Source organism: Myotis brandtii, unplaced genomic scaffold (genome assembly GCF_000412655.1).
Source record: "Myotis brandtii unplaced genomic scaffold, ASM41265v1 scaffold468, whole genome shotgun sequence".
Lineage (NCBI taxonomy): Eukaryota > Metazoa > Chordata > Mammalia > Chiroptera > Vespertilionidae > Myotis > Myotis brandtii.
The window spans coordinates 370,205-395,605 of record NW_005367874.1 but is presented as its reverse complement, the minus strand read 5'-3'; the positions used below and the strand labels follow the sequence as shown (position 1 = coordinate 395,605).

General features: G+C 46.4%; 1 protein-coding gene across 3 annotated transcripts in view; it reads left to right on the top strand.

Moving 5' to 3' along the window:
* ME3 (malic enzyme 3, NADP(+)-dependent, mitochondrial) overlaps positions 1-25,401 on the top strand; it is a 185,077-nt gene that overhangs the window by 95,751 nt on the left and 63,925 nt on the right. For all 3 annotated transcript variants that reach the window (XM_014547182.1, XM_014547181.1, XM_005875629.2), the window contains one exon: positions 18,031-18,106. In XM_014547182.1, the coding sequence (XP_014402668.1) occupies positions 18,031-18,106 (76 nt within the window). The remainder of the gene's footprint in view (positions 1-18,030; positions 18,107-25,401) is intronic.

Below are 25,401 nucleotides of genomic sequence, written 5' to 3'. Positions count from 1 at the left end.
TGAAACGATTGAGGTAATTCAATACGGTAAGAAATCTCTCCACTGAATTGTTGGTTCTTGATCAAAATCTTGAGAGAAAGACTTTGAATTGCATTGGGAAAGTGGCCCAGCACAGACCCTGGCATCCAAAGTTTTATCGGATGGGTTCCAAGTGGGAGGGACTGCATAAGCAACACGTGTGGGTGGAACAAGCCAGGAATCACAGACTCTCGGGACTGGGGATGTAAAAGACAATGCTAATTGCCCTTTCCTCCTTTTTAACAAAACCCCAGCTTTATGTGGAAGTTTTTCCAGTTCTCTTTCTTTCCCTAAATGGCCATATGCCCGAGGAAGACTTGGCCCTTCCCAGCACTAAGCAGTCAGTACTAGTAAATCCCAGCCAATGATAGTGTCCCCTTGCAAGTGACAATTCTGGCCACAGAGATGAGAGGGTGATTTGCCAGAGGACTTCTGGGAAGGTTTTTCTTATCACACGAGAGCTTCTTCTTCCCCGACGTTTTCCTGTCTGCCTGGGACGCTGGAACGGGGATGCCCTCCTGCAGTCATGAGGGAAACCGCCCTGGGAACAGGCCTGTAATCCCAAGGATGGCAGTACTGGGAGCCTGCATCCTTGGTGGCATTGTTGACCCACTCAATAAACAATTCCTGGAGCCACCTTCCCCTGGACTTCTTGTTTTCTGAAGTAAATTTCCTCTTTCCGGCCAGTTGAGTCACAGTTTTCTGTTACCTACAGCTGAAAGCAATTCCCCTTCCTGAATCACTCTGTCATATAACAATAGCAAACGTTTATTTATTCAGAGCTTCCAGTGCGCCAGGCTGTCTTTAGGTGCTTGGCTCTCTGAGGCCCCTCAGCATCTCTCGTGGTATGTAGTACTCTAGGCCCTTGTCATGAAGAGGAAGCTGAGGTTAAAGTAGCCTGAAAAGGGTTACATATCTAGTGCCTGATAGAGCCACAAGTCAAACCCAGGCTCCACAACACCCCTTTGCTGCCTGCTGTGTCCTTCCTAGTCCGGACAGAGGACTCCCCACCCCGATAGCCCCAGGCACATGTAGAGTGTGTGAGGAGATCACTCCGCTGACGAGGAGGGAAGGGAAGGCTGATGAGACCAGTGAGGCGTTTGGCTTACATGAGTCAGGGATCACGGCTCACTTTTGAGAGGGGGGTTGTCTCAAAGCATTTCTTAAAGAGGATAATTCTCAGAAGCCTGGAGAGGAGAACTCACTGGAACCTGCTGTATCAACTGAAGCAGGAGGAGGGAAGAGCCTGATTGGTGTGGAGGTGAAGGGTGCAAACGCAGGGTGCTGACAAAGAGGTGTAGGCAGCACACGGGCACTGCTTGGATGTGACGGTGAAAGTAAGAGGCAGAATCGTGAGATTTGAACTGTGTCGTGGTGTGATGACAGTCCTAGAACACTGAGCGTGGACTCCAGAAATGAGGTGGATTATAATAACTAGGACCACCTCCTGTCATTGAGTGGCCAGTACCATGATAGTCATGGGACCTTTAGTATCTTTGAGAAATCAGAATGTATTGTTGTCCCCATGTCACAGAGGAGCAGTTCAGGGTGACTTGCCTGGAGCCAAATGGCAGGTTCAAACCCAAGTCTGTCCTATTCCAAGGCCTCTCCCTCCTTCCACAGTGGAACTCCCTCTTGTCCTGCAGTGCTCAAACTCAGCATCGTTTCTGAGTCATGTGTCCACAAATATGTCCTCCAAAACTGCAACAACAAGGCAAACACGGTCCTTAGTGAAAGTGGCAACAGATACCAGCAAGAGTCCCCTGTGCCTCAGCCTCAGCTGCAGTCCCCTGCGGGCAGACGGGGTGAGGCGAGGCTGTGATTTGCAGTGCCATGTGGAGGTGCCCGGTTAGAGTCTCAGGAAGAGAGCCAGGGCCTGCCCTTGGCAGGTCCTTCACACTTGCACAGACAGAGCTCTTCAGGCATGTAGCAATGACATGCCAAGCACTTCATGGCTCCTGCTCCCATGATACGCCCTTGATTTGGTGTCTGGATATTTCATGTCCTCTCATTTTAAAAGCACCCTGTGAGGCCAACACAGATGTTACCTGTATGCCCCCTACAGCCTGCTACCCAAAACTCCCAGACAGCTTCCCACGCTGGGCTCCAAGGCAGGCTGAGGCCTTTCCCACCTTGGAGAACTTTGAGAACAGCCACAGGCCCCTTAGGTGGGACCGTGTCTGTAAAGAGATGGAATTAATTAGCTCAACACAGTTCAAATCTCATTTTAATCTAACTTAATTCATAGTTATTACTTATGTTTATTTATATTGCACTTTGAAGTTTTAGAGTGAATTCAAATGCAAACCTGCCAACAGCTCTGTGAAACACACAGGGCAGCCCCTTTCGCGTGAGGAAATGAGGGTCCCAGAGGTTAAGTGACTCCCTGAGGTTGTACAAAGAGTAAGAATTAGAATGGGACCTAGAGTTTGGAACTTTCTATTTGCCATCCAGGACGATCTTTCCACTGCTGGACTGAGAACCTCTGATGGGCAGGAACCATATTTGTTTAGCTCACTATTGGATACCTATCACCCAGCACAGAGCCTGGCATATGTATGGTTCTTATGAGATGGATGGAAGGAAGATGGTTGGAAGGATTGGTAGATAGAAGAATAGGATCAATTGATAGGGGAAACTTGGAGACTTATTTTCCTGATGACTTCTAATAGAATCTTAGAGGAGTGAGCCTCTATCATTAATGGCTACTTAAAGACAAAGACTTTAACTCTGTAACTTTGTTTAAAATGCATTGTCTTAAAATTTTCAAATGGTAATGTAAAAGTGGTTTGGTTCCTTTAAGAATCTTCAGCAGGAAGACTTGATAGGACCTGGAACACAGTAGGCACTTCAAATGTGTTTCTGGAATGTAATTGTATTTAAAAGTTAGGCTAACAGAGATATAAGTGATTGCAAAGAGTTTCCACCTTACTGCAATAATTAAAGAACAGACTTCATCCATTATTTGCAAAATAACTTTATCCCCAATTCCAGTCCTGTCAGTTGGGAAGAACTCAATAGCTGGAGTGGAATGAGATCATGACCTGCATTTCCAGAATCCTTGCTTCCAGAGCATTAAGAACAATGTTGGGTCCTCATCACAAATAAGGTTCAATAGGTTGCTTTTGCCTGCTGGTGCAGGATGGACCCTGTGTGGGCCACTCGATGCTTCTCATGTGCAGCCGAGGGGAGGGACATAGATGTGAAGTTGCCATGGTAACCTTTTTTCTGATTGGAAGAATAAATGAAGCTAGAATGAACCTCCTTGAATTGTATGGGGAGGTGTGGGGGTAACAATAGTGAGGAATAGAGAAATTCTCTCTCTAGACAAAGACAGTACAGGACATTTGGATTCAAATAATAGTCAAACAAAATCAGGTAAGGCGCTGCATAGAATAATTAAGATAAATAGGTAATTAAATTATTCTGATGATCAAATTGGGAGGTCAGTGTTTGAGAGTAAACCTCTACCTAGGCCAGTGGTTTTAAACTTTCCTAAGAGTCCACTTTTTAAAAAGTACTAACTCCAGTTCCCTTTCCCAAGATTTGGATTTGTTGGGTCAGGCGTGGGGCTCAAGATTCTCCATTTTAAAACTACCCACAACTTACTTTCCCGTGAGAAGTTTATGAACTACACTGGTCGTGCATGAACCATATTTTCATAAACTCTACTCCAGTAAGCACAGAGCATCAGAAATCAAACTCAAGCTAGAGCTGACTCAACCGTTCTCACTTAATGGAAAAACTTAGGGGAAATAAAGGCCATCTTCTACTGAGTCCTAGTTTAAAAAACAAAACAAATAAAAAAACAGAGTTTAATTAGTTAGTGATTGATAACAGTTGAGTTTCCAAAACATGTTACTTTAGTTCATACATTGTACTTTCTTTTCATCTTACATTCTACCAAATGCCTACTAATTGACAGAAACCAGCAGTTGTTCGCTTTGCTTGCTGGCCTTTCTCCACTTACCCACATGACAAACTCCCACTTCCCCCTTCAAATCCAACCCAAAGGTCTTCATCTCGTGCCACCTCCTCAGTCTCTGTCCTCCCTCCCCTACTTGCCGAGTATTTTGCTCCCTCATCGATGCCTGTCCTCAGTGGCCTCTGCTAATACTCGGATAGGATTTACTGCATAATAATCCAGTAGTTACACTCTGCTCTATTGGACTGGGAGCTTATCAGACAGCGTGTCTTTTCATCTTTGTATCTTTGTCCTTTCCCTTTCTTTCTTTCTTCTTTATTTTTTGTTTTTATTTTTATTTTTTGTTAATCCTCACCTGAGGATATTTTTCCGATTGATTTTTAGAAAGAGTAGAAGGGGGTAGAGACAGAGAGAGGAATATCAATGTGAGAGAGACACATTGATTGGTTGCCTCCCATACGCACCCCAACCAGTACATACCTTTGACTGTAATCAAACCTGGGATGCTTCAGTCCAAGGACCAACGCTCTATCCACTGAGCCAAACTGGCTAGGGCTCTTTCCCTTTCTTTATTGGTATGGCATTTGCCAAATACCAGAATGAATGAATATCAGCTCCATAAGAGTGGGGATTTTTGTCTGTTCACTGAAATAAATATCCCAAGTGCCTAGATATGTGCCCATTACATAGAGGGGTCTAATAGACAATTGTTGAAATAATTCATGAATGAGTGTTTTCTATACATAAGCTCATAGAAAAGAAATACCGGACCTGCTATGTTTCTCAGCATAACAATAAAAAAATTTCATGGTAGCACCCAAATTATGTCAGTCTCCTGAACAGATCAAGTCAACTTACTTTTTAGCTTTACTCATCACATTCTAATGACGAGTCTGGGACGTGAAGGATTCTTTACAGTAGTTTACATGGAAAAATAGCTTTCATTTATTGAGCACTCACTAAATGTGCCAGGCATTCTATTAACTGCTTTCCATATATTATCTCTTGTCACATACAACTTCATTAGAAACGTTTTACTGTTCCTATCTTACAGATGAGGAAACTGATGTTTAAATGTAGTCATTTGCGAAGGTCACTCAACCAGGAGACCTGAGGTCTGAGTCTAAGTCTGTCTGAGCCCCTGCTCTGGAGCTTCACAATAACACTGGTGTTTTTAATTGAATGGATCCATTGGGGCTTATTTCTGACCAGAGAAGCACACATCTTTCCCCAGTCACTTCAAAGCAAATACTTTCTTAGCCTTGAACAGTCTTGATCTTGAGTTTTCTCAGATTTCTCCCTTTAAAGAGCTATATAGTTTAGACCTAAACCCAGTCAAAAGGAATAAGTCAAATGTGCCCCACACCCTCTTGCTTAACTACACCTAACGAGTGGCCCTTTCGGACATTTGGTTCTAGGCACTTAGCTGTCTCTTTCTTACGTTTGCTCCCAGGGACCAGGGTCCCTAAAGTTTGCACACATGTTTTCCCAGTGAACTTTTGTCCTCTTTGAAAACTGCATTCTGATCTCCTTTATTAAATTCCAGCTTTCATGACTAATAGGCAGTGATAAGCTCCAGAAATGTTTATATGATAAATTAAAGTGGGCAGAGCTTTCCGCTTACAAATTGCTTCAAGATAGGACTCAGAGGCCTGCGTGACGAACTGTCTCATAAATGTTAGCATAAAATGCATGCAAGCTTCTACCATTTCAGCTTGGCCTTGGCGTAGGGGCCTATTGTTTCAGGGACTCTTGATCTGGTTCTGAGCTTCAGCCTATTTCTCAAAATGACGCTATGAGATTTATGAGTCAGTGGGGAAAAGTAGGTGTGACTACTTCTCAAACCTGCTTTGGAAAAACAAACAGGATGTGTTTCTCTCCCTATCTTGCATGTACCTGTAAACAAGCAACGTGGTAGCTGGGCCTCTGAGCCAGGGGGGTAGCGACTTCAGGTTTGATGATTATTTGCTTTGGATGTTTCAGAAGTTCGTGTTAGAACAGAGCCACGTTCCAAAATCCTTATTGCCCAGAGACCCAGATTAACAAGAGGCACTCTAGACAGCAGGAAGGTGTTTGTTTATTTTATAAAGTGGAGGCATGTGTGGGTCTGGGCCGCGTTCACAGCCATAAAAGAAGAGTGTGAAGTGTGACTTCTTGGGGAAAAGGGGGCCGAAAGCCTTGGTGATTATTATTTTTGGAGGAGTAAATAGTTCAGTAGAAAAAGAAACTCCTTTTGTACCAACTCTCTCTGAGTTTTCTTGGCACATTTTAGTATGTTCAAGTAACAGCTGAAACCCTGGGCTAATGGGAAGCATCTGGGAGTTGCAAAATTAGAAATTTCAGATTCTGGAGCGATTTGCTGTTTGGACAGGGGTGTCAGTTTCAGCTGAAATTCCCCTCCATGGGGTCTTTTTTTCTTTTCTTGTGATTATAGATTGTTCAGTCAGCTAATGATATGATAGAGATACAGGGTACCCTTGGTCAGCCTTTCCACGTAGGGACACTTTTTTCAAGAAAACTGCACTTTCGTCTTCAGCTATTTGTACACCTTATCTGGATTCTTACCCAAGGAGAACAGATGGAAACATTCCCCTAACCCTTGGAATTTGACTCGAACAATTTTCTCCTGCCAAAAAGTATCTCATAATCAAAGACACTAGAGCAATATATGAGATTCACAAATTCCAGGAAGAAAAAAAAATACTAAAGACAATTAGAAACCTATTCCAGTTTTCCTCTATGTTAATGGAAGCCTGTCTTCTAAAGGGATTCGTGTTTTACAAACATCTCCTAACACGTCCACAAGAGAGACAGGAGGACACTGGCTTCTGACCTGCCGCCTACACTAGTTTTGTTACTTCCCGTCTCATTGGCATTGTTTCATCTCACCAAGACTTAGTACTCTCAGGTATAAGTGAGAAGGATCCTTGCCTCCCAGACACATAGTCATGAGTGAATGGTGTAGCATTTGCAAATTTTCCCAATAGAAGCTGCTATAAAAAATACCGCAGACTAGATGGCTTATAAACAAGAGAAATTTATTTCTCATAGTTCTGAAGGCTGGAAGTCTGAGGTCAGGGCACTGGCATGGTTGGGTGAGGGCTCTCTTCTAGATGGAAGACTTCTTGCTGCATCTTCACATGACAGAAGGAGCTCTTATATACGGGCACTAATACCATTTATGAGGGCCCCACCCTCATGACCTAATTCCTTTCCAAAGGCCCTACCACCAAATACTATCAGACTGGGCATTAGGATTTCAACATCTGAGTTGAGGGCAGGGGTGAAGTGAGGGATACATTCAAACTATAGCAGGAGCTAAATAAATGTTAGTAGCTTCTTTCTTACTTACTTTTTATATATGACAACTGAGAAACAATGACATGACTTAACCTGAGGCCAAAGATCAGGCCCTCAAGGAGCCAAGACCAGGCCTGAGGTCTGTGGCCTCACACCTGGAAGGCTCCATTCCTTGTCTGGGTTTCACCAGTTCTGCAGATTTTGGCTCAGAGTGGTAGTAGACTGTTCCAAAAAGTCATGGAGAGCAAAAGACTATGGGTGATAGGAGCCACTTCACAGATGCTTTGTGTCATTAGCAGGATTAAAATTAATGACCACACAGGGAAATGATGCCACCAAAAAGATGAGCTTGACTTTCCATGTAGACACCCAATAAATGTTCGCAGGATTGAATTTAATGGAGTGGCCCTGAAGATCAGAGAGTTTTTCAAAGTGAAAAGGAAAACAAATAATTTTGTCAAGATAGAGGTGAACCTGAATATGTAGTCACCCTACCTGTGAACCATGGCATGAAATTCTGTGTCTCATGGAGGGGATCTAGCATCCATTCCTGTGACAAACATTTCTTAGGTTCCAACTTAAGATATATAGGAGGCCTCTTGGTGACTGACATTGTATTATTTTATTTAATGTTCATACCAATTTAGTAAGATGGATTTAATCATTAAATTAATTATTAAAGCTCCACTTTAGTATTAAGCAACCGAGACTCAGTGAGGTTAAGTAATTTGCCACGGTTGCACAGTGAATAAGGGTTAGACCTGGAATTTGAACCCAGGTCTGTCTAGCTCTAGATTCATGCTCTTATATATATTCATGCTCTTGCAGCTATTCCACAGATACCTATGGGTCTTGCTAGATTGTGTCATAGAATCATAGATTTTTAAAGGTTATCTGTCTATATTTTTCTGATGAGGAAACAGGCTCAGAGAGGTCTGGTAACTTTCCCAAATCACAAAGCTAGGTATAGTATGGTAAAACTTCTACTGCCCTGGCCTAACTGCTCTATTCCCACATTCAGGGAAGGAGAGGAAGGAATAGACCATTTATTCAGAAATCTTTTTCTGAAGTGGATATGAGGTTTATAGGGCTGTATTAGGGAATCCAGGGAAATCAATGGAAGTAGAGGATATGGTCACTGCCTATCTGATGCTTCAAGTCTACTTGGGGGAAACCGTCCCACAGCAGCAAGAGGGTGGGAAAGTAGGAAGGGAGGGCCCCAAAGCCCTGGAATAGGCATTTCCTACCCAGCTTGTACTCTCCTGATCTGCCATTATCCATCCTGGGCCTGCTTGTTCTGTGGTTCTCCCCGTCTTCCAATAATGTCTCCTTTATGCCCAACTGTGCTATATTTTTTCCTGCTCTGCCTAGATCAGAAAACCATGCTGGATCAGAGGTAAAGTCTTGGTCATTCTGTTTCCCATGTGCCCAGCACAGTGCCTGGCACAAAGCAGAGTGCAAGAAGCCTGTGCAGGCTGCAGGGCAGCTGTTCATCTCAAACATGAGAAATCCAGGACGCCCAGCCCACTCAGAGGTCCACCCATAGTCACATGGGCAGATGTCACTGTCCACACCATTACACCTCACTCCAAAGCCTGGAGAATTCAGCACTTGTTATGTGGGAGGGTCAGAAGGAAAGGGGCCTCCAAGTAGGCATGGAGGGGCACATCCCCGTTCTTTTGTAACATCGCACCTCAGAGGGAGACAGAGTGGAAACAGGATGGGCTGTCCAAGGTCCAGGAAATTAACTGTAGTTATTCAGTGGGTTCAAGTAATCAAAGGTTCCTCAAGACAGAAAGCGATACCAAGGAAGGATTGTGAGCCACCTGCCACTCACATGTCCCCCACTTTAGTCACACTCCCCCGAGGACTTTTCACAGAACCGGGGAAGAAGGTGATTTTTAAGTTCCTCCAAGGCCTGGACAGTTACCTGTCTTGGGCCTGGCTCTGCCTCACCAGGTGCCAGCTGTGGAGGCCCTGGACTTCTCACACCTACTCTCTCCTGCTGTGCTATCTAATCGGGGCTTTAAAAATAGCCTCTTGTGGGTTTTTAGAGGACAGGTTCCCTTTCTGCCAAAAATGTGTGGAATGGTGGTTTCGCGGCCACAATGAGTCTTTGTTTCAGAGTTGAAAGTGCACGTCGCTCCCTCTGCGCCCGGCCTCGGTGGCTTGCCTAATGTCACTGACCCCGTTTTAATTAAGTCCTCCTTTTGGTTGGACTTGGTGCCAAGAAGCCTAAATGAATGTTGTCTGTTTGAGAGAGGGGTGTTTTTTTGCAGTTCTATTTTAGGAAACGTCTAAGGGTCACTCCTCTGCAGGCCGAGATAAGGGTTAAGAGTCTTTTTCTCAAGAAATAACCTTCTCCTAAGTGAACATTATCTCTGTTTGTCTTTCTCCCCCATGTAACTGAAGTCTAAAATTCAAGAGGATTTTTCTGGCTCCTGATGGAAACCGGAGATAGCGATGTAATTTATGGGCCTTTGTTAGATGGAGGGAACGTCACCTGCGCTTGCCCTTATGAAATTCCAACAGGCAGAGATTTCAGAAATGGACAGAGAAGGAATTGTGATCGCCACTGCCCATAGCTACTGCGCAACCATTGGATAGCTGGTATATTAGCTTCCGAGGGCTGCTGAAACAAAATATCCTAAAACGGGTGAAAGCTGTAGCAGAGAATCCCTCCTTCCCTCTTCTAGCATCCGTTTGCCGGCAGTCCTTGGCGTTCCTTGGCTTGTAGATGCATCGCTCCAGCCTCTGCCTCCATCATCACATGGCATCTTCTCCCTGGGTGTTTCTATCTTCCCCTCTTCTCATAAGGACACCAATCATATTAGAATAGGGCCCTTCCCAATGACCTCATCTTGACTCCATTACGTCTGCAAAGACCCTATTTCCAAATAGTCACAGGCATGTGGCTTTAGGATTTTAATATACCTTTTTGGGGAGACACAATTCAACGCATCACAGTTGGCTTGGAATTTTTCTCACACCCAGAAAATATATGGATATGCTATCACTGCCTAACATAAGTCACCAATATGAGCTACCACTTAGGGAGCACTTACCTCATGCCAAGCACTACTCCATGTACCTGATACATATTATTTCATTCCATCCTCCCAGAAGCACCTTGATATGCCCAGTTTGTAACAGAAAAGGAAGGCCCAGGTCTGTCTGATTTCAGCACCCATGTTCTGAACCACTCGACATACCCAACTCATATAGGGAGTGCCTGTTGTGTGCTTGGCCTTATGCTAGGCCCTGGGGTTACTACAGTGAATAAGACAGCTGTCCTGCCCTCAAAGATCAAGTCTAGTGGGAGGAGATATGCATTAAAGACACAGTTTCCTAAGTGCCAATTATTAACTCGCAATACCGTAGCTCCGTTTCCACTCAGAGGTTCCTTTCCTCTGCTGCCATTGCCCAAAATCTGTTGTAGGAGTAATGACTGCTGAGACAAAAAGTAGTGAGAATACCCTCAAAGGAGGGTCCTCCCTTCTACTTTCCTTTTTCAAATATATTTTTATTGATTTTTTTTTGAGAGAGAGAGAGAGAGAGAGAGAGAGAGAAACATTGATGAGAAGCATCAATCGTCTGCCTCCCACATGCCCCCTACTGGAGAATAAGCCTGCAATCCAGGCATGTTCTGGCAACCTCTCGGTACATGGGACAATGCTCAACCACTGAGCAACACCGGCCAGGGTCCTCCCCTCTGCTTTAACCAGAGCTTCAACATTTTGTTTTATATATATGGGCATCTCAGGAAGATTTTGTTGAACAGAGTGACAAGGTTATGCTGAGAAACAACCCTAAAATCTCAATGCTTAGAACAAAGGTTATTCTGTGCTTCCACATCTTGTCCCTTGGGGGGTCAGCGGGGGGCTGTTCTCTGTGTCTTCCTCACTCTGGATCCCAGCTAAAGAAGTTGCCTTATCTGGAACTGTACAGGTTACTGTGGCAAGGGAGAAAGAAAAGATGGTGAATCACATGGTGGCCCTTAAATGCTTCCACCTGAAGTGTCACATCAACCTGTTCCAGGAGGAACAGCCCATAAAAAACATGACTTTCTGGCCAAGCGAGTTAAGTACGTGAAAGAATAGAGTAGGTGCTCAGTGTGGTTGCTGTGAAGCATGAATCTGTGCTTTCTCTCTCCTGCACTCACCCCAGAGCTCCGTGCAGGAGGGGCCGCCCCACATCCTGACCACTCCTTCTCTGCTGTGGTCCATGGGCCCCAATGACTGTGCATCAGCTCAGAAAGACCTGTGTTCTGTTTCTCGAAACTCAAGTAGGAAAGTCCAAACTTGAGAAAGCCATAAATCAGGTGAGAGATTTATGTTCCAAAAAAAATTTCTCTGTAGGTTCTCTTTAAACAGCAACCTCCCAGGTATACATACAATATAATTTTAGGTTTGGACATTTTATTTACTCATAACTTTTCAGGAATATGCTGTGTGTTGTTGAAAGCAGGGCGTATATTCATTTAAGCTCTGGATTCCACGGAGTGGCAGCTTACCATGTTCATTATATATACTCTTTTTCTTCCATCAAGTTCTAAAATTGTTTCCCTGAAGTAAACAGGAAAAACTTAGGGGAAGTCATCAGTAACTAAAATTATTTTTGCCTTTTTTCCTGTTCCAGTTAATAGCTATTAAGAGCGAGCGACTCCCACGAGTGCCCCTATCCCAGATGCCCATCTTCACAGCACTGGGAGCAGTGAGGGACTCTCTGTTCTAATCACTCAGAGGAGTTATTAGCCCTGACGGATGCCCTGGTTACTTTAGCTCACTGCAGGATGCTCAGCGCTCTGGGGTCCCCGGGGGCAGCCTGGAATTCACTCCAAAGCTGGAAGTGTTTCTCCGCCTCAGTGGAGCCAAGCCCCGGGCTTCCTGGAGCTTCCCACCTTCCTGCCTCCTTGGGCCCCAGAGTGGATAGCATCATACCAGCTGTCCGAGGCTTTGCCTCACAGGGCATCATTCATGCTGGGGGGTTGGCACCTTCTCAAGGAGAGAAGATTGAAACAGACCCAGCTGTGGACTACAGAGAGCTCCTTGACACCTAAAATACTCCCCCAGGCATCCATAAAGGGCCGCCAGGAAACCAGACGGAGGGGCAGCCTCTCAGAGAGCCTCACTGTAACACCTCCTCTCCGACGTACGGCTTTGGGCCAGGTCACGCAAATGTTAAGATTCCCACATCTACTGAGCTTTACAGGGTACAGAGTTTTCATGACTCTGCCCTGATTGATCCTCAGAGTTGCTCCATAGCGGAGAAGGAGCCATTGTTCCCATTCCACTGACGAGAAACCAAGGCATGGAGAGGTGAAGTGTCTTGCCCCAAATCAGATACCTAAAGAGGTCACGTTTCTGGGATCCAAGAGACCTGTGTTTGAATCTCACCTCTACCTTCACATCTCCACCACTTAATCTCATCTATAGAATGATAGTGATGCCCACCTGATAGTGAGGTAATGTACACAAAGGGTCCCAAAAACAGAGACACTCAAAACTGCCTATTGGGTAGGTGGATGGATTGGTGGATCCGTGGATGGATAGGTGATTGAATGGGTGAGTGGGTGAATGACTAAATGAATAAAAAAGTAATTTAGGTAATGAATGAATATTGCCCTTTTGTGACTTACTTTCCCTTTCAGGTTGCCCTTGGTCTCACCCGCATTGAATATTAGCTCTTTCAGGGAACATGGAAAAAAATTTTTTTTTTATTGCTTAAAGCATTACAAAGGGTATTACATATGTGTCCTTTTTTCCCCCGCCCTTGACAATCCCCCGGCTTCCCCTACCCCACAGTGTCTTATGTCCATTGGTTATGCTCATATGCATGCATACAAGTCCTTCGGTTGATCTCTTACCCCCCTCTCTCCTGCCCCCCAACCCTCCCCGGCCTTCCCGCTGCAGTTTGACAGTCTGTGTGAGGCAGCTCTGCCTCTGTATCTATTATTGTTCAAAAGATTATAATGGTCTCTATTATCCATGAATGAGTGAGATCATGTGGTATTTTTCCTTCATTGACTGGCTTATTTCACTTAGCATAATGCTCTCCAGCTCCATCCATGCCGTTGCAAATTGTAAGAGTTCCTTCTTTTTTACAGCAGCATAGTATTCCATCGTGTAGATGTACCACAGTTTTCTAATCCATTCATCTACTGATGGGCACTTAGGCTGTTTCCAGATCTTAGCTATGGTGAATTGTGCTGCTATGAACATATGGGTGCATATATCCTTTCTGATTGGTGTTTCTGGTTTCTTGGGATATATTCCTAGAAGTGGGATCACAGGGTCAAATGGGAGTTCCATTTCCAGTTTTTTGAGGAAACTCCATACTGTCTTCCATAGTGGCTGCACCAGTCTGCATTCCCACCAGCAGTGCACAAGTGTTCCTTTTTCTCCACATCCTCTCCAGCACTTGTCGTTTGTTGATTTGTTGATGATAGCCAGTCTGACAGGTGTGAGATGGTACCTCGGAAAATTTTTTAATCCCAACTCTGCATCACCAAAGTTGCCGCCACTCAGTGACCCACATAATGAAAGATTTTCTACCAAACTTTATGACTGCCTTCCTGTTCCACAGAAAGCACATATAACTGTCAACAATGGCTCCTGACAAACATGCACATAGACCTGCTATAATTCTAGTTAAAATAATTAATAATTAGCTACGAACATTTACTGAGCACTTACCATGAACCAGGTACCTCACTGGGCATTTTGCCAGCATTTTGCCCGGTGGTAAGACTCCAGAACCTGCACCCTTAACCACTACACCAACTCAGCAACACTAAAAGCTGCCAATCACCGAGTGCCAATAGACACCATAATCAACTCCTTACATATGCATCGTCTTAGTTAATTCTTATAACAAAGGTGCCATGTTCTTCATTTTACAAATGAGGACCCGAAACTTTCGGAAGGGGAATAACTGGTCCATAGCCACACAGCTAGTGAGAAGCAGGGGCAGGCTTTGAGCCCAGGTCTGTGGTTGCAAAGCACAGACATTTCACCCCAAGTCTGTGCTACCTTCCATCTGCCTTTCCTCTAAAGCTTCACGCAAGTCCCTTGTAGCCTCATCGCTTTCAGTGCTTTGTATTGTTGGAAATCACTGGACAATCCCATTCCAGCCTCAGGAATTCCCATAGGTCAGGAAGTCCCAGGGCGAGACTGAGCAGGTGTAGGTAGGAGCACCTCTCTGAGCACCTAGAGTTCTTCCTGAAGCCACTAAAAAGGGGTGCAGAAGAATGTCAGCATGTCTCACTGGACCAGAACCTCATGGAAGCAGAGATAAGAGCCCCCAAAACAATGTTCCCTGAGTGAAAAGTGGCTAACCCTGAAAACAGGTTGCTCAGGGCATTTAAGAGGTTGTCTTTCCTGATAATATCTTCTTTCTGAGCTGGTCTAGATGCAGTTCTGCCAGGAAATGGGCAGCTGGGCAAGAGAATCCTGCTGGAACCTGTAATCCATGTGTTTATCATCATAATCCCTCACTCTGCACATTTCACTTTCTCCCCAACACGCATCAAAGATGCATCTGTTAGGTACATTTCACTCCCTCTAGTTTGTTTGTGGGGCAATAGATCCCCAGAGAGAACAGGCAGTCTGGGTCAGTGGAGAGAACACTGGACTCAGGACCTTGGGTCAGGCAGATTCTGCTGCTTATGAGCTGTGTGACCTTGGACAGATCACTTCACCTCTCTGGACTTCAGTGTTCTCATTTATGAAATGAGGTCTTTGGACTAGATATCTCAACATCCCCACCCGGGGCAATCCTTTTGGGATCATTTGTAGCTGCAATTTAGATAATAGATGGAAAAGCACTTTGAGAAGTGATTAAAATTTTAAATACATTTCAAAAGATGTTATTTTTGCAGCATAATCTCTGCAAAGCATAAAATTATATATGCAAAAAAGAGGAAAAGGGTCTTTTGAAATTTAGTAGCTCAAATTAAATATAAAAAATATTTATCTTAAGCATCCCTTCTCCCTCTCCTTATCTTTGACAAAGAGGGCCTATTTTAATGTACCAGATAATTTCTGTAATCACATTTTTCCTGTGTTTAGAATTAACCTCAGCAGAACTTTGCTTCTAAATAGTGCCTGGATTTTACCCTTTAACCTGTGAGCTTTTTGCTAAGTGCCACTAAGCCTCTGTCTGGTAAGGGGAATGTTGAGGACCGGAGCTGTTTAGGTGAGGGGCATTTCCAGAACAGGGCAGTGTTACCGGTAAGGGCTTCAGGAGGCTGGGAATGTGTCGTTGGGATTAATTAGTGTGGGTAAATGACTTCCCCAAGGTCACTCAGGTCATCAGTGAGCCTGGGGCTGGCACCTCTTCCTCCAGTTCAAAAGAGTTGTCTTCCTTGTTAGCATTGTTGTTCCATGTGACTAGCTCAGGATGACCTGGGGAAATTGCTTGTGGGTATTAGTGCTGCAGCTGTGGGAAATAGAAACTGGAGAAGTGGGCCCCCATCAAAAGCTCTACAGGCTGTGCCTCAGAGCAGCAGCTGGTGTGGAGGTAGAGAAGGTGGTTCTTTAAAAGGCTTATTAGGCTCCATTGGCCAACTACCCTTCTGCTGCCACCAAGGCAAGTACTGTACCCTTATCTAAACTTCAGGAAGCTCACATGCCTGCTTTTCTCATCCAAGGCAGTCCTTGAAGTTCATGATTACTGACACAGTATGATTTTCCCAATTCAAATTGCCTGGTGATGATCCTTAGAAACAAGTTCCAAGAAACCAATGCAATGCTTAGTTTTTGTCTTGGTTGATACAACTGAACGCCCCACAGTCGTTCCCAAATGGCATGGCAAATGCCTGGAGCTTGCTCGCAAACAGTATGAGTAAGTTAATTCAGACACCCACATTGCCCCCATCAGTGTGAGGGAGAGAGGCCCACAACCCCCAAGGCTAAAGCTCTGAGGTTTTCCTCCTCCCTGGCCTGTCCCACCTGCCTTCATATGTTCATTTCCCCATTCCAAGCCATGGCCCCAGCCCAGCCCAGCACCACCCAGCCCAACACCATGATCCCTTGGGCATGATACTGCAGAGCACACATTAAAGTGCCTTCCCTCCAACTTTATCCAACGCTTTCCGCCCTCATCCCTCAACCCTCACCCTCAATCATTAGTATCATAGTTCACTTATTCACTTCTCCACTCACTCGAAAATTAGGTATTGAGCATCTATTATTGACTAATCCTGGGTACTCAGTGGTGAACAACAGCAGCATGCAGACCTTGCCCCATGAAGTTTACAGTATAATGAGGGGTGGGGGACTAGATATTGACCTAAGGGCCAGACAAATAAATGTGGTCAGTTTGCGTGTGTAGGGGTGGGGTACTTTAAGAATATGTAACAGGGAGCTTTAGCTTAAGTCATCAGAAGAATGAGTATGAATTAACCAAAGAGCAAGGAAAGGCAGGGTGTGCCAGGCAGAGGGAACAGTATGTGGAGTGGCCCTGGGGTAAGAAAACCATGGCACATGGAAGAATGGGAAGCAGGCAAGGACAGCTGATGATTGAGAATGAAGTAAGGATGAAGTGAAGAAGTTGACAAAGGCCAGACCACACAGCGCCTTGTAGGTAGGCCATGTTCAGGACTTTGGTATTTATTCCAAGAGCCATGAAAAGACATGAAGGATATGTAGCGCAAGGGATAGCACAGTAAGACTGATTTTAAGAACATCACTCTACTGTATAGAAAACAGACTGGAGACAGACAAGAGGGGATGTCACAAGTTATTATGGCACTTTAAGCAAGAGATCTAGGACTAGGAAGGTGTTCTGGATGAAAGAAGTGTATGAACGAGGAGCTATTTAGGAAGTAGAATTGAAGGACTGAGCAATGGGTTGTATAAAAGACAAGAAGGGTTTGGCATTGTTACTCTAGATGTATGCAGGTAATATTCACTGAGAAAGGAAATAGGCTCAGGTTGTCTTGGGTCTTTGTTTTGTCTTGTCTTTGAGTCATAATGGTAGAAGATTAGATCATGAATTTGGTTTCAGACGTGTTAAGTTTAAAGTGCCTGCAAGAAGGCACAAACTACTTGCCATCCTCTGCACTACTCCCTCTCCCCACCCCTAATCCCAGGGCAGAAGACTCAGGTCCACATACATGGTCTAAACATTAAAAGTCCTAAGTCAAGCTAATAGACTGTTAAGTAAAATATGTCCCAGCCTCCTGCCTTTACAAATATACCTTCATGATGGTCTAGAAGACCAAGTTTAAGTTTAGAATTCTCAGACTCTAGTGGTGCAGAGAAAACAGGCTCACAGCTGGCAGCCCACACCTCTTCCCATCCCCAGCGCCATCTCCCACTGCAAGGGACCTCATGCACATGTGTCTGGACACCCCAACACACGTGTCCAAGGTCACAGCCCCAGGCCTAGGGGTCCACCCACTGAAGTATAGTCTGTACTGAGAAGGAGGGACCCAGAGAAGAGCCCCACACAGTCCCTGAAAGCAGCACTGGGGCCATTTGGGCAGATAATTCTGGGGTGCTGTATGCCTGGTCCAGAGGGAGGATGGGGGGTACAGGCTCTGGTGAGCACAGCTCCGGTGGGCACATCCCTCGGCCCAATGGACTCCTTGCCCTGCAGAGGGGAGAAACTGGAAGAGGACCGGAGCAGAGCCCCCTAAACTGTTGGGGCTTTGGGCAGGGCGCCCTCTTGCCCAGCCCTATGCGCAAAATTAAGTGATAATGATCCACAGTACTTGCAGTCTTTGCTATGTTCCCAGTCTGACTGCCTGGCTTCTCTGTGTGTCCGTGTTTTGTTTCTCCTAGTGGGCTGTTTATCACCATTCATGACAAGGGCCACCTTGCAACAATGCTGAACTCTTGGCCAGAAGAAAATATTAAGGTATGATCCTGCTTTCTTTGCTGTTGCTCTATGGTTGGGTGAATCCTTTCAGCCTGGACCAGAGTCCTTCCCGGCTACAAAATGAGCCACTGCAACACTGAGGCAAGACACTGCATGCCTTTCCCAGGCCCAGACCACAGACCTGGCACAGCTCAGCATAAATGCACACAGAGCAGAGGCTTGCATTGACCAGGCACCCATGTGAAACGGCCCTTTATTATTGTTTTAGTGTATTATTAATATGTTATAATTATCTATATAAAAGCCCAGCAATGGAACAGCAGAATGACGGGAACAACCAGAACGACAGGTCGCTATGACGTGCACTGCAGCGGCTAAAGGCCTGATCTGGCCCTGTTGTTCTGGCCCCCCAACGGCCCCTCTCCCCGGCTGACCCCAATTGGGGGGACCCAGTTGGACTCCACCAGTGCACGAATTCGTGCACTGGGCCTCTAGTTATTAATATTAGTAGTAGCAGTAGTCGGAAGATGTGCTCAGCATGTATGGAGTACCTAGTGAATACACAGTGCCAATTAGAAAATCAGACATAGACCCTCTTCTCAAGTACCTGACTTTTCATGAGGAAAATAAAACAGATGCAAAAACACTAACAAGGTGGATTTGATTAGAAGCAAACAAGACACACAGAAAGAGATGGGGGGTGTTCAAAGAGGCAGAGATTACTTTTAGCTTGAGGGGAATCTAGGAAGACTTCATGGGAGAGGTGACATTAGAGCAGGGTCTTGAATTGAGGGATAGCATTTGCACAGTTAGTCATTGGAGAGAGTAGGGTGCAGGGTGAGGATATTTGGCAACAAAAGGATAAACCTTATGATGAACAAAACTTCGCACCTGGTTGCAGACAGCAGTGGGCTGGGGAGAGGATATATATGCAGAGTAACAACATAACCTGCCACTTCTTCCTGGAATATCAGTTTTACTCAAAAAAATGTATATAATAAACAGGATATAATATAGAATGCAAAATTTGTGTTAATTTAAAAATATGAAACTTGCATCTTTGTAGCCTCCTGTTGAGGGGCTCTGGCATCAAGGTCATTGTCACTTTTACAAACAAAATGGGTGAAGCAAAAATGCAAAACATCTGCTGGCTGCTTGGTGAGGATATTTCTGGCACAGGAGCTGGAGAGGGGCTGGAGCTGACTGAACGAGCCCAGTGTGAGCACCTCTCAGGGCCAATGCTGGCACCATCCTGCCTCCATTGGGAAGCTGGGACACTCCAGTGTTTCCTCGCCAGCACCTCCCTCCCTCCATCCCTGCCAGTTCCCTGAGCCACCCCACCTCTCTCCACCAGGCCCCACATACTAGTACAGCTTCCCTCTCCCTACCTCTCTTTGTGTCCCACCCTCTTTGGCCCTCTTGGGGGACTGGTGGCATGAATACCAGAGCAGGTAGGGCAGGACCTTAAACTTCAGTCCCACCCCCATGAAGAGCTCATTTCATCCCCTCCGTCTGGCTGTGATCTCAACCTGTGCCCCTCCTTCCTGCTTATCTGCTTAGATTCCAGTTACACGCAGGCCTTGGCCCTGCAGGTTTTGGTCCCAGTCCCAGAAGAAGCAAGTTTCCAGGGTGTGCCCAAGGTGAATCTATAATAAAGTCTTGAAGACATTGAGGGAAGGCAGCTCACTCGATGGAAAGTTAACTCCAGCCTGCCCTACAGAGACATGCTGCTGAGATCCTGCAAATAATCTTTCCGCCTTCCTGGACAGTCCACCATGGCGAAACCTTGGGCATAGCAGGCACTCAGTACGTGCTTGCTGAGTTGAATGAACTCAGTTGAATGAACACAGTGCCAGGCACTGTGCCAGGAGAGGCACAGTCTCTACTAACACACACAGTGCCTTTGTGCCAGTTACAAGGAATTAGAAAGAATGACAAAAAGACATCTCCCCTCAACCAGTAAGAAAAAGGCGCTCCTTCCTCCAGGTTGGAACGGGGGCTCAGGTTCCAATTGTTCCTCCTGTCAGGGCATAAGTTCCAGAACTGCACCCAGGGCCCTGCTGTGAGGATGAAGAATGAGAAAAACACAGACTCTGGCCCCAAGTTCGTTCACTCCAGTTCAGAAGTCAAGACATAAACGCAAAGCAGAACCTTCGCCGCTAAATATTTGTTGGCTTCAACACACATATTTTGAGAACCTTGTAAGTTCTGAGTGCTAACTACTAGAGGGATGGAGACAGCAACTGTTGTGATTTTTAGACAAAGAGAAACTGGGGCTCTGGAGTCACTTTGGAAGAGGTAGGACTCGAACAGGCCTCAAATAAAGATACACCCAGAGCCTCTAAGGAAAGTGTAAGTTACATGAGCACATCTGGGCCAGTGCAATGTATTCAGTTGCAGTCAACAACCATTTAGTAAATTTCTACTCCGTAAGAGTTCCCAGGGGGCTCGGGGATGAAGATGTACAGGCCCAACCTCAAGGAGCCAATCTAGGTAGAGAGAACTGGAAACAATTACAGTGAACTGTGTCTATGCTACCTAAGAGAGGAGCCTGGGGACGAGGAGCAGGTGGCGTGGCTGACTGACCACTGGCCCTGCGGTGCCCGAGTAGATGAGTGAATGCCTGGGGGCCCCTCCTCCCCTCCACCCTTTATTCCCATCTCACTTTGGAGGAATCTCCAGGTCAGTCCCAGTAACTAGGTGGAAGACTCAGCTCTGCCCTTGCAATCAGACCTGGGTTCTCATCTACCTTCCATCTACCTGCTGTGGGTGAGAGAACCTCTCCGGTCTTCGTTTTTGTGTTGGGAGGATTAACTACAATAAAGTCTAATAAAGGGCATGTGAGTGGATGGTGTCATTGCTGGAGGAGGAGGAGGTGGCTTTGGCCCACACAGCAGTGCAGGGAAGAGACCAGAGGCTTAAGCACAGCCATGGAGGGGCCCATTACCTGGGAATCACAGGCCACAGACAGACAGCCATCCAAATTTGGCCCCAGACAAGTTTGACTTGGCCCTCAGTGGTTTTTTAAAATTTTGACCTTGTAGGCCACATTCTAAAACCAGGAGACTTCATTTCAAAAACAAAACACTTGTATTTTTTGCTTCTCTGGATAAGCCAGGAACTCTGAATATTGGGCCTATAGTTTGGCATGTAAACTAAGTTAACTAAGGCTGATTGGGCTGCTCCTAGCTTATCCCAATCCTTGCCCAGCCCTATCCACCAGCTGATTACTGGTGGGTCCTTCCTCCTCACCTAGGGCTGCTCTTTCAAAGGTTCAGACTGTTCTGAGCTGCCGTCTTTCTTGTTAATTGGTGTGTTTTTTCCAGTTGCCTCAAAAAGAGGAATTGGAAGTTTCTCTTAGGTAAGGAATCTCTGCTCATCATCCTTTTCATGGTACTTTGGATCTGATGCCAACTCCGCCTTCATTATTTCATTTCATTCCCACAGTCACTGTGGAGTAAGGAGTGTTTCTGAAAACCCCTGATGGGGTCCTAAAGCATGGCAGGGTCCGAAAGTCTGCTCAGATGAGCAAGCTGAGGTTCAGTGGTTTGCCTGCAGTCCCAGAGCCCTGCTGCTCAACAGAGGTTTTCAAGGCACAGGTATCCCTGGACCCTGGTGTTACTGGCTACTTGGCTGGAGGAAGGGGTGATTCAGAGGAGCTTCTAAACTGGCTCGGAAGATAAAAGATGATTTTCAGTGGTTTCCAAGCCAGAAAGCAGAGTGCGAGCTGAGATGTAAGACAAGTGGGCTGCGAGGGAAGTGAGGCCACAGCCCAGGGCAGGGACATGAAGTTCTGTAGGCCTCTCTTGTTCAAGGAGGAGGAGGAGGCGCGCTTGACCGCCCAGAGCTGCCCAGCATAAATCGCAAAGAGGGGTGAGAACTGCTCTTCTGACTCTTTCCCACAGCAGCCATTGCCCGAGCTGGAGGAAGGCTTTGCTGAGAAGAGCCCTCCTCCCCAACAGCTTTCCCAAGGCCCCACATCTCTCCCTCCTCCTGGTTCCAGCAGCTTCCAGAAGGAGGTTCTGGGTAGTGGAGCCAAGGGAGCATCCTTTCCACTGGGCACCAGCCTCTGAGACAAGTCAACAACCATTTAGTAAATTTCTACTCCGTAAGAGTTCCCAGGGGGCTCGGGGATGAAGATGTACAGGCCCAACCTCAAGGAGCCAATCTAGGTAGAGAGAACTGGAAACAATTACAGTGAACTGTGTCTATGCTACCTAAGAGAGGAGCCTGGGGACGAGGAGCAGGTGGCGTGGCTGACTGACCACTGGCCCTGCGGTGCCCGAGTAGATGAGTGAATGCCTGGGGGCCCCTCCTCCCCTCCATCCTTTATTCCCATCTCACTTTGGAGGAATCTCCAGGTCAGTCCCAGTAACTAGGTGGAAGACTCAGCTCTGCCCTTGCAATCAGACCTGGGTTCTCATCTACCTTCCATCTACCTGCTGTGGGTGAGAGAACCTCTCCGGTCTTTGTTTTTTGTGTTGGGAGGATTAACTACAATAAAGTCTAATAAAGGGCATGTGAGTGGATGGTGTCATCGCTGGAGGAGGAGGAGGTGGCTTTGGCCCACACAGTAGTGCAGGGAAGAGACCAGAGGCTTAAGCACAGCCATGGAGGGGCCCATTACCTGGGAATCACAGGCCACAGACAGACAGCCATCCAAATTTGGCCCCAGACAAGTTTGACTTGCCCCTCAGTGGTTTTTTAAAATTTTGACCTTGTAGGCCACATTCTAAAACCAGGAGACTTCATTTCAAAAACAAAACACTTGTATTTTTTGCTTCTCTGGATAAGCCAGGAACTCTGAATATTGGGCCTATAGTTTGGCATGTAAACTAAGTTAACTAAGGCTGATTGGGCTGCTCCTAGCTTATCCCAATCCTTGCCCAGCCCTATCCACCAGCTGATTACTGGTGGGTCCTTCCTCCTCACCTAGGGCTGCTCTTTCAAAGGTTCAGACTGTTCTGAGCTGCCGTCTTTCTTGTTAATTGGTGTGTTTTTTCCAGTTGCCTCAAAAAGAGGAATTGGAAGTTTCTCTTAGGTAAGGAATCTCTGCTCATCATCCTTTTCATGGTACTTTGGATCTGATGCCAACTCCGCCTTCATTATTTCATTTCATTCCCACAGTCACTGTGGAGTAAGGAGTGTTTCTGAAAACCCCTGATGGGGTCCTAAAGCATGGCAGGGTCCGAAAGTCTGCTCAGATGAGCAAGCTGAGGTTCAGTGGTTTGCCTGCAGTCCCAGAGCCCTGCTGCTCAACAGAGGTTTTCAAGGCACAGGTATCCCTGGACCCTGGTGTTACTGGCTACTTGGCTGGAGGAAGGGGTGATTCAGAGGAGCTTCTAAACTGGCTCGGAAGATAAAAGATGATTTTCAGTGGTTTCCCAGCCAGAAAGCAGAGCTGCGGGCTGAGATGTAAGAGAAGTGGGCTGCGAGGGAAGTGAGGCCACAGCCCAGGGCAGGGACATGAAGTTCTGTAGGCCTCTCTTGTTCAAGGAGGAGGAGGAGGCGCGCTTGACCGCCCAGAGCTGCCCAGCATAAATCGCAAAGAGGGGTGAGAACTGCTCTTCTGACTCTTTCCCACAGCAGCCATTGCCCGAGCTGGAGGAAGGCTTTGCTGAGAAGAGCCCTCCTCCCCAACAGCTTTCCCAAGGCCCCACATCTCTCCCTCCTCCTGGTTCCAGCAGCTTCCAGAAGGAGGTTCTGGGTAGTGGAGCCAAGGGAGCATCCTTTCCACTGGGCACCAGCCTCTGAGACATTTAAACTTGGACCAGATACAAGTACCAAGTGCCCGCCTATCCTGTATGGGCCAACCATGTGCTAAACCCCTCTCTACCCAGTATCAGAAGTTGCATTTTCTGGGAAACAGTTTGAGATGGAAATTAGCATAGGTAGAGAGAACTGGAAACAATTACAGTGAACTGTGTCGATGCTACCTAAGAGAGGAGCCTGGGGACGAGGAGCAGACGGCACGGCTGGCTGACCACTGGCCCTGTGGTACCCGAGTAGATGAGTGAATGCCTGGGGGCCCCTCCTCCCCTCCACCCTTTATTCCCATCTCACTTTGGAGGAATCTCCAGGTCAGTCCCAGTAACTAGGTGGAAGACTCAGCTCTGCCCTTGCAATCAGACCTGGGTTCTCATCTACCTTCCATCTACCTGCTGTGGGTGAGAGAACCTCTCCGGTCTTTGTTTTTTGTGTTGGGAGGATTAACTACAATAAAGTCTAATAAAGGGCATGTGAGTGGATGGTGTCATTGCTGGAGGAGGAGGAGGTGGCTTTGGCCCACACAGCAGTGCAGGTCTTAGGCAACCCCTGTGAAAAGGTTGTTTGACCCCCAAAGGGGTATCGACCCACAGGTTGAAAACCGCTGGCCACAGTAGTGCAGGGAAGAGACCAGAGGCTTAAGCACAGCCATGGAGGGGCCCATTACCTGGGAATCACAGGCCACAGACAGACAGCCATCCAAATTTGGCCCCAGACAAGTTTGACTTGCCCCTCAGTGGTTTTTTAAAATTTTGACCTTGTAGGCTGAGTTGGGGCAAGAGAGCCGGCCTTTATCCCTTGCATTCATCAGTCATTAGTTGCTGCTCTTGGAAGGAGGTATGACTTTGGTCAAGGTGGCTCTCTTCAGGAAAATCCCAAAGTGGGCTGACAGCTAAGGGTACAGTAGGGAGAATAACCCATTTATTTCTGAAAGGGGCTGTCTATAACACATCACCATATCCATCCCATATGGCATTCTGCTCAAGGCTGTACATAGATTAACTCACTGACTCCTTCTAATAACACTCTCAGAGGTAAGGATTATTATCATCCTCATTTTATACCAGGTGTACTTATCCCAATCCCTGCCCTGCCCTATCCACCAGCCGATTACTGGTGGATCCTTCCTCCTCACCTAGGGCTGCTCTTTCAAAGGTTCAGACTGTTCTGAGCTGCCGTCTTTCTTGTTAATTGGTGTGTTTTCTCCAATTTTCTCTTACTTAGGTAGGGAATCTCTGCTCATCATCCCTTTCATGGTACTTTGGATCTGACGCCAACTCCGCCTTCATTATTTCATTTCATTTCCACAGTCACTGTGGAGTAAGGAGTGCTTCTGAAAACCCCTGAAGGGGTCCTAAAGCATGGCAGGGTCCTAAAGTCTGCTCAGATGAGCGAGCTGAGGTTCAGTGGTTTGCCTGCAGTCCCAGAGCCCTGCTGCTCAACAAAGGTTTTCAAGGCACAGATCCCTGAACACCCTGGTGTTACTGGCTACCTGGCTGGAGGAAGGGGTGATTCAGAGGAGTTTCTGAACTGGCTCGGAAGATAAAAGATGATTTTCAGTGGTTTCC